The 9,541-nt window shown below is 39.2% G+C and overlaps 1 protein-coding gene across 1 annotated transcript in view; it reads left to right on the plus strand.

Moving 5' to 3' along the window:
- The window catches only part of RAB3C (RAB3C, member RAS oncogene family), a 133,651-nt gene extending 124,358 nt beyond the window's left edge, over positions 1 to 9,293 (plus strand). The window contains exon 5 of the mRNA XM_064438507.1: positions 937 to 9,293. Within this exon, the coding sequence (XP_064294577.1) occupies positions 937 to 1,124 (188 nt within the window). The 3' untranslated portion in view covers positions 1,125 to 9,293. The remainder of the gene's footprint in view (positions 1 to 936) is intronic.
- Positions 9,294 to 9,541: the final 248 nt, after the last annotated feature.

Below are 9,541 nucleotides of genomic sequence, written 5' to 3' on the forward strand. Positions count from 1 at the left end.
TGTGGTAACTGTGGGAAGAGGTGGAGCATGGGGGAAAAGAATTAGAAAACAAACAAATTAAAAAATAGAAATGCTTTGCGAAGAAAGCAAGAACATGGGAAGGCCCAGCGCTGGCAGAAGCCTGCTGCGTTACAGGCTGACCAGCAAGTTGCAAACCTGGCCCAGATGAAGAACGCAGACATGAGAGATGAGACATGAGATAAAAGGAGGCAGAGAAGAGAGCTTAGGAAAGGTGGCGCTGCTCCATAAAGGCTTTCAGTGTCCCTTCTGGGTTAATGATAGACCTGATTTTTGCCTTTGGGGTAATAGTTAGGAATGGATATATAAAAAGTCCTTCTATGTAAATTAATTAAAGAAATTTTCTTCCTTAAGTGTGCTTGTACATTTTTTTATTAGTTTGGTTTGTGGGGTTGGGAGTCCCTTTGGTCCCATATATTCTCCTCTAACTTAAGTAGATATCAAATTGCAGAAATCTTTCCTTGTCTTGCTTGGGTTTTACCTGGTTATTTCCAACTACAGCTGTCCATTTTGGCATTAGGTTAGTGACACAATGGAAGTGGATGCTTCCAGCTGGAAAATGATTGAGAGGAACTAATAATTAGTGCAGTAGATTATCCCTTCCCAATGTCTGGATATATAGGGCATTTCTAAAATAATAACACTCGCAAACTGTTTTAAAGTAGAATTTGTCTAAGAGAAAGTATTTGGGCCAGTCCTGATTTTATCTGGCTTGGTATAAAGCAAATAGCACTAGTGTACTTACTCTGATTGTATTACCATTTTAACCGCTCTTCCAATATCACTTTTTTATAGGTGTGCTGTCACATGTTTGCTTTTTGAGTGTCTCTCCACTCCTCCTTGCCCAAGAGAAGTTTGTATAATTATTGAAAATAGTGGAATATGCATCGAGCATAAACATGTTGTTTATTTTCTTAGGATTTGAATTTTTTGAAACAAGTGCCAAGGACAACATTAATGTCAAGCAGACGTTTGAGCGACTCGTGGATATCATCTGTGACAAAATGTCGGAAAGTCTGGAGACAGATCCCACCATTGCTGCCAGCAAGCAGAACACACGGCTAAAGGACACCCCTCCTCCACAGCAGCCCAACTGCGGCTGTTAATGCAGCTACCAGCAAAGGCAGCTCCAGTGTGGTCTGTTGCCAACAGAGTATTTATGAATGGTCTATATGCCTTTATTTATACTGTCTTATTAATTTGTTTTGGAGAAAAGTCTTTTATTTTACATCAGCAGCTGGTTGGGTATGCATATGGGGATCGAGAGGTTATTAGTTTGAAAGGACAATTCATTTTTTAGCATCTGGCTTTTGCATGCAGTGTGGCTATTAGTTTCTCTTTTCTTTTTACTCTTTTGCATTACACTTACTTCAGCTGGTGCCACGTCTTCAGACCACATTTGCCTAAAATTGACTCTTGCTTCATCAGTTTCAAATTATATAGTCAAATCCTTATAGTAGCCAAGGTGTTTTAGAATAAGCCGAAATTTATTTAGAATACCAAAAAATAATTTAGAAATACTGCTTTAGTTAGCCGATCCCTCATTTTGTCCAGATCATTTGTATAAGGGACACTTCCTGGAGCATATTGCCTTGGCAAAGCTACACTCATCATTTTACACATCATGGCTGATTGGAAATTGCAGAAGTTAGTAGTTGTTAGTTGCGGACCCAAAGCCACCAAAGCTCCCTGTGAGTTTCCAGCTGGATGTGGGTATTCAGTGCAGACCCTCAGAGATATTAGGTACTTCATCCTGTTTGGGTAGCTAATATGTTTACCTTTCCATGGGAGCTGCATGACTATCCAATACCTTCCTGAAACTGGGCTTAATTTCTCATTTCATCATTACAGAGATCGTGGTAGTACCTACTGCAGTAGTGGAGGGCTGACTGGCTCTTTTCACTTCTACTTGCACGAGATATTAAACACGCATACATATTAAACAGAGTTCTATATTACCCCTGACAGAGCCAAATCCATTACACTCAGTTGTTCATAGCCAAAAACTGTCTTGTCATGTTGCTGTCAAACCTGCATACTTAAGTTTTCAGGAATTTCATCTCCCATTCAGTCACTGAGACGACCATCACCACGCTGGCTACAAACACCTGTATTTTACTCAGACCTATTGCAGAAGTGCTGCTGGTGTCAGTGAACTGGAGTTTGACCTCATTTTTACTTTGATGAGGATATCTATTTTGACAAGACAATCAGAATTTCATAAGATTTTTTAAAACTTTAGGAGTAATAAAAAATTGTCAACATTTCTAGTGCTAGGCTGAATACATTCATAAGATCAGCAAAAGGCTGTGAAGATAACAGAATAAAGTACACAAATTCTTTTTTAATAAAGTGTTAAAAATTATTGTATTTCACCATTTTTAAAAGTACTCCTCTAGTAGTTGGTGGCAGTTTCTTACATCTGTGCTCTGGAGTACTTTGAACAACTGCTTTACTTGCGTCACAGTGACATTTTTTAACTAAATGGCATAATTGAAGAAGCGTTAACTGTTTTATTGTTCCAATTAGATAGAACTTAGGACCAGGCTGACATTTCTTAAACTGTCTGCAACGGGAAAAATTGGAAGACGAGCAAAAAAGTTAGGAAGTAACCCAAGGTACTGCAAACTGCTCACAACTGCAAAGAAATCCCTCTACACACATTACTTTTCTTGAAGGTAGTTTATATAACTCCTGAAACACACTAGGAGAAAATTGCCTCTGTTTTTTACACTGATTAAATAACCTACCTACAAATTGACACAGTAAAAATTACTTCCAAAACAAGGCATATAGACATATGTAAAATGGATATGCCATCAGGGCACTACATTGGCTGCCTAACTTAGATGAATAAATGTTCTTAAATATTCTTTCTTCATTCTGGGGTTTTAAACCACATCTGTCCTGTTAGCGAGTTTACTTAAGCACTTGTTTTCCTAGTAGACATGTAGACTGGACTTCACTTGTTTACTTCCAGAAAACTCTGTCCAATTTGGGGCCTATGAGAAGCAAGGTGGAAGAGGCATGTGCTTTCCCAGTCAGAACCCTGCCTTTCTCCAGGGATGCTGCTTTTCTTTCCCCCATCTAAGGCAGCATGTTGGTAACTGTGCTGAGAGACTTTCATTAATACCTCTTCACCCACTATCTGGTTTGGAAGAAGAGGTGATAAGAAGCTGAGGATGTTTTGTGTGAGATGGTGGGCAGTTTCCCATCCTTTTCTCGTTATGTGCAGTTATTCCTGCTGGAGAAAAAGTAGCAGGGAAACCTTGAGACAGCACTCAGCTTCAGCCCTCAAGTCCTTTAGAAAAGGTTTAGGCTGTATTATTAGTCTCAGGCAAGGCAGGAAGAGAGGAGGACAGCCAGATTTTACACGATCTTGGGCATATTCTAGATCATGCAGCATGGCTACAAGTGCAAGTATTCTTCCAGCTTTGCTCTGGGATGCTTGCTGCAAAATGGTCATCTCCTGTGCATGTTGTAACAAGCAAAAAAGACTCCAAGGTGGCCCTTGCTCCAGTCACACCTTGCTTGGACTCCACTGCAATGAATTCTGAATTCCAGACCCTCCTTGTGTCTTTATGACCATGTAGACTCTAATCAGTGGTGACAGTACATTATTAGCATATATCTTTTTAAACAAATGGAATGATAGATAAATAGTTCTTTACTTAAATAGGATAAATTAATTGCTTTTCATTTTACATCAGGAGTCTGGGCAGAAGAGTAACAGCAAAATCAAAGAGGGAGACTCTCTCCTTCACATTTCTGAGACAACTAGCCTCCCAGGCCTCCAGCATGTCTGACCTGCATGGGACAGGGAGGGTGGGGGAAGCAGCTGCCAGAGTAGCACTGTTCATTAGACTGCTAGCCCCGTGTTATTAGGAAAAGGCTCATCTGAAGTACAGCAGCAGAACCAGTCAGTATTTGCAAACTCTAGGATCTTTGAACTGACACTCGGACATTGACATACAGTTCAGAATTAGTCAGATTAATTTTTAAAGTGTTCCCATTAAATCCTTGGAGGTTTTCAAGACCAGAGTGGCTAAAGCCCTGGGCAGACTGCTCAGGCCTCTTAGCTGGCACTGTTTTGAGCAGCAAGTTGGGATGGATGACCTGCTGATGTCCCATCAAACCCTATTTATCCTATCATCCCTTCCTCTGAAACTGAAAATGCAGAAGTTCAAGTAGACCTTTTCTTAATAATCAGGGTTACCTACTGTTGGAAAAGTAAGCTTTGCATTTCCACCACAGGCTGGCTTTCGCAGCCATGTTTCACAGCAGTATTGAGCTTTCTGCTATAAAGTGTGGTCAGATTCAGATCAGAAGCATCATGATCTCTCTCAGTACCTCTGTCAGCTGGAACCTGGCTATTGTAGAGAAACACAAAAGACAGAAAGGCTTTTGGGGAGTAACTTACTATCCCATCCCCAAACATTCTAAAAAATTAGTTTGAGTTCTGGGGAAACTAGCAGAATTGGGATTTTCATTCTATTTAAAATAATGCCTTGGCCTGTTCTTAGGGTAGGATATCCAAAAACAACCTCTGTCAATCCAGTTCGGCTCCTTCAATCTAGTTCTGCTCCTAATGACTTATGTGAAAGAATTGCAATTTTCTTAAATGCAAGTAGAATTAGGCTGGACACTTTTGGAAATCCCATCCCAACCTGATCAAGGGCCAAAATTTAAATAATCAATGACTCATTCTTCATGCATATCCAATAGTCACCAATTATGACTTCTTGGCGGAGACAAGCAGGATTTGGTTAGATCCCTGATCTATCCACTAGTGTAGCACAGTCCTGTCAAGAGAAAATATCAGCTAAAAAGAGTTCTATTTTAGTGATGGAAGAGGGCTGGATCGTTAAATTGAAACCTGGGATAAGATATCCAAAACTATTTTCAGCCTCATCACAATTCTTGGTGAAAAAGTACTCATACATTTTGCACTAGTTTTTGTCACTCTCAGTGCAGAAATAGGACTGAATGGTATGGAGCCTTAGGTCCAGCCACAGGTAACCCTTTCAGATGAGATTTAGGCCACTTAGTGAGATGCAGCAACTGACACACGGAGCACATTAAATTTCTGAGAGATTAGATGCCTTTGGGCAGAGGGTCCTGAGATCCATAGTGCCAGCTGAACTAATACTACACAAACCATTTTCCAAGTTATGATCTAGACTAAAGCTTTTAGCAGCAGGCTAATCATGTGCATGGTTAATGTGCCAGCCTTACCATGTTCTGACAGTGTCTCGCTTGCCACATGGTCCGACTAGTGCTCAGAATATGCCTTGGGAGCACAGAAGAGCATGGGATGTGACTGGTTTCTGTGGTGCCTCCTGGCACCTACCTGCCGAACAGCTAGCAAGCCCTGCTGGGTTGAACCTTCAGGTGCATGTTTCTGATTCTGATAAGAGTTTGTGGTCACACGCATTCTGGTCCTTGTAGCGCAACTAAATACTGTATCTTTTTGCTGTTGTTAGTTTATTTAGATCTGATTGTTTCATGTTTGAAATACATATGAGCCAGCCTGATTTTCTGTCAAACAATAGTCTTTCTCTCTGAACAGCTATGCACGTGACTGTTACCTGGAACTATTTGTTCCTTTGTGCTTATACTTAATGTAATGCCTAGACAAACTACCTGAGCAACTACATCTATGTGGCCTTTCCAGAGCACCAGTCTGAAAGATTAAGTTTTCTTCCCAGTCTGCTCAGCTCTGTATATTCAGCTGTAGCACCTGCATCTTCTTTATTTTAGGAATGAAGTGCTATTTCAGGGTGCAAAAAATCTGGAGTTTGATCCTAACTTTTAGAGTGCTTTTAGTTTAATTGCCACTTCTAGGAAAAAAAAAAAAGGTGGTACAAATTCTACATTTGATGATGATGCCTTTGTTTCCTCAACAGCAGATGAATTATGCTGCATTTGCATTCCAAAATAAGCCCCCCCCCCCGCCCCAATTCCTCTCCCCACAACTACTCTTTTCTATATTTGTTCGTGAGAGGCAAGTGTTATTGCTTGCATTTTTAAGGGCATCAACTAAATTACGCCTACGGACAGATTCCTCCTTGACCTGTTTCATACAGACAGACACACAGTGGATGAGACTGGCTCTTCTTTAAGATGACAGATTTAGCAATGTGAGGCCATGAATATGTAAATACTCACAGATAAACCCTCAAGGGGTGTAAAGCAACATGTCTTCACTTATGCCCACAGAGGAGTGAGTTGTGTTGATTTACACCATTTAATCCATACACATAGCCTCTTCAGTACAATCTGACTCTACATTTTCTCATTTGTCAAGTCTCATGTAAAGCAGCAACTAGTTTAAATTATTTTAATGATTTCTACCAGTTTTCTTTATTAAGGGATAAATGTAGTTCACCTTTGCAATTTAAGCTTTTCTTTTCCTTTTTTTTTTTTTCTTCTTTTTCTTCACTTTGGTTAACCATGGATGTTTACTGAAGCAGAAATTGTAACTGCACACATATAGTACACACATATACACAGCAGTACATCTTTGACACTCATTCAGTTCCCACTCATTTGTTCACATTCAGTGCAGCCTTCCCTAAACACCACAGTGGAATTTATCCATAAATTCTCATTAGCACCAGATACCAGCTGGGTTGCATTTGCAGACCATAGATTTATTACCCATGGTTCCAGCAGATGTAGGTGGCTTGTCATTTATAGCATAAGGTACTTGGTATTTGGCTTACACGGGAAGCAAAAGTCCTAATCTTCCAAATAACTTCAGGAGAAATTAAAGCTAGAGATCGCTTACCACTTCAGGCGATAAATTTTGTTGAGTAATTCTGACATGTACCTGCAACTAGTGTTAAAGGAAATGTTTGTTTTGTAACTCCTGTTTAATATTTTGTCAGTAATGTCATATGTGTTGTGGCTCAGTTGGACTGTGTTACCTATATACTAGTGTTTGTGGAATTCAAATGTCTTAAACGTTGCATGAAAATATGTTATAAAAATAGATATGTTTTCTATTTTTGAATACCTCAAAACTGAGGAATCATGGGCCAATAAGTGCAATATTTAATTATTTACTCGGTGTATATAAACTCGTGTGAAAGGGAGAAGTGTCATGTATGTGTGATAAGCTGTTGATGATGCCTGTGTGGCTTGAGATTTCCAGTAGATATATGTGTCTGGTAGTGAAATTTATATAGTAAACACTTTACCAGTGTAGTGTAAGAAAACTCTATTCTTAAGTCATTTAAACTATTTTTCATATATGAGACAATGGTAAAGATATTTGTATGTTTACTGCAAGTGCATGTCAATTTTACTTTTAAAGTTGTGAGTGTCCTTTTTGAAAATGATCATGTTACACCAACACTAGTGGGACAGTGCTTTCAGTCAGATGATGTTTGTAACCATTTCTAAATTATCTGCCTATATTTTTAAAGCAAGTTCTCTAGAAGCATTAAAAGAACCTCCTAGAGCTCAGCAGTTACGGTGAGTTATTTATTCTTAAAGAATCAGCTCTGTCTGCCTGTATTGCATAATATCATATGGGCATGTTTTCTTTAATCTGATATAGTTAACTCATAATACTTACCTGAAATATTAAATAGGAGTACCCAATACTATTGCAGATAACTTGGCAAACTTCAGTTGGTGCCCTGAGTTAACATTTTTGGGAACAGCTTGAAGGGCACAGTCAAAATGGTCCAGCACGGTGGATGGTGACCTTAATTAGTCGCTTCTGCCAGTGAAGTTTGTTAACTTTTCTATATCTTAAAGATGGAAGAAGCATCCTTAAATACATTGACCCAGACTCTTCACTCAACTGTTACATGGCCCTCAATGTTGAACAACCCCACTGTTAGCCATAATGCTGTGGTATAAATGGAAACAAAATGCAGCCCAGAATCTGACCATGAAATTAAGAGGCATCCAGTCTTTTTTTCTTTCATGTTATCTTTGCATATTTCTAATCGTTCTGTAAGTACAAGTACATGAGCAAGGCCATCACTATTCAGCAAAACCCTTGGGTACATTTGGGATCTTGAACCCTGAATCACAGATCTGCCGTGGGGTTCCCAGCTGTGTCCAGAGTCTCTGCAGAGGAGAAGCTCATTCTGAGCCTTGCTACCTCTCTGGTTTCAAAGGAATGCATCATCTGCCTTCAGAATTTGCTAAATAGATAGGCCACTGAGTCTGGGCCAAGGGGAGTAACAGGTTTTGCTGAATAATTTTTATAACAAATTATTTTAATTAGTACCTCTTGAAAAGGTACATAAGTAGATTTTCAGTTGGATCCAATACATTTTTGTGACAATTTACAAGGTTGATTTAGGTTTGGGGATTTTTTAGAACTAGCTTGATCAGGAAAAGAACCCAACCTTAAGGCCTACTGGAAATCAGTATCATGGGTTTCCTTTCCTGTGTCACCATATAGTTTCTCTGAGAAAGCAAAGTAGCCAGATTACATTAAGTAGCACAGGACAGTACTTGCAGTGACCTGAGCAGCCCTTAAAATTCTCCCTGTTTTTATACCTTCTGCCATGAAAACTTACACAAAATTATACAGACCAGAGTGAAATGAAAATGTATGTGGAGAGAAACTTGGGATTGCTTAATTAAAAAAAAAGGAGATTCTCGATATCTTTGTAGCTGAGCAGCAGAGAAAGCAACAGTCATAATATGAGCTACCACTTAAATACAGATATACAGATTGCTACAGGACTGAGGATGCTTTACCTAAACTTTTTATTGCTAAGTGACCTGACTGTTCAAGGGCTGGCAGATGATTTTACCTTTTTATAAAATTCCTCTCAGACATGTGATTACATACACAAAGATAAATGCTTTAAAAATGTGCAGCTGTTCTGGCTCCCTCAAGCTAACTTTCTTGCTGAATTGTTCTTGAAGACAAGTTGAAGTACCTGCTTAGGATACATTTGTGAGGGGGTGAGACTCAATCTGTCTCTCCTCCACCAACTCTTACTGCAATATATAGTTACTGTGGTTCTAAAAAATATGTTAGTTAAAAATGCTGCTGGGTGACATATTTTGTGAATCTTCTGCATACATCCACAGGATCTCTTGTCTGAACGTGAAGTACCAGTTTTATCCATGTGCAGAGTTTTAATTCTATGTGGACGTAGAGACCATGTGTATTCCATTGGATATTCTGTTTGTATGTGGCTTCTGTATACCCAGTGGATTTTGTTTGTTTGATTTTTTGTTGGAAATTTTTTTTCCTTTTGCAATTACAATAAATATTCAAGAGACTATATTCATGAATATCTCAGTTGTGGTGACATGGTCTTACCCTCCTCCTCCCTCTGTTTATTTCCTTTCACTTATTAAACTGAGAGAGATTGACTTCAGTTTTGACAAAATAAGGGACAATGATACCACATCTGCAATAATTAATTCCATTAAGATCCTCTCAGTAGCACTGGTGAGTTGTAGTTCTGCCTGAATCCCACAGAATTCCCTGGAGTCTTTGCCCTAGGAGTGTGCAGGAGAAAGATTAGACATTTCCCTACCA

Source organism: Phalacrocorax carbo, chromosome Z (genome assembly GCF_963921805.1).
Source record: "Phalacrocorax carbo chromosome Z, bPhaCar2.1, whole genome shotgun sequence".
Lineage (NCBI taxonomy): Eukaryota > Metazoa > Chordata > Aves > Suliformes > Phalacrocoracidae > Phalacrocorax > Phalacrocorax carbo.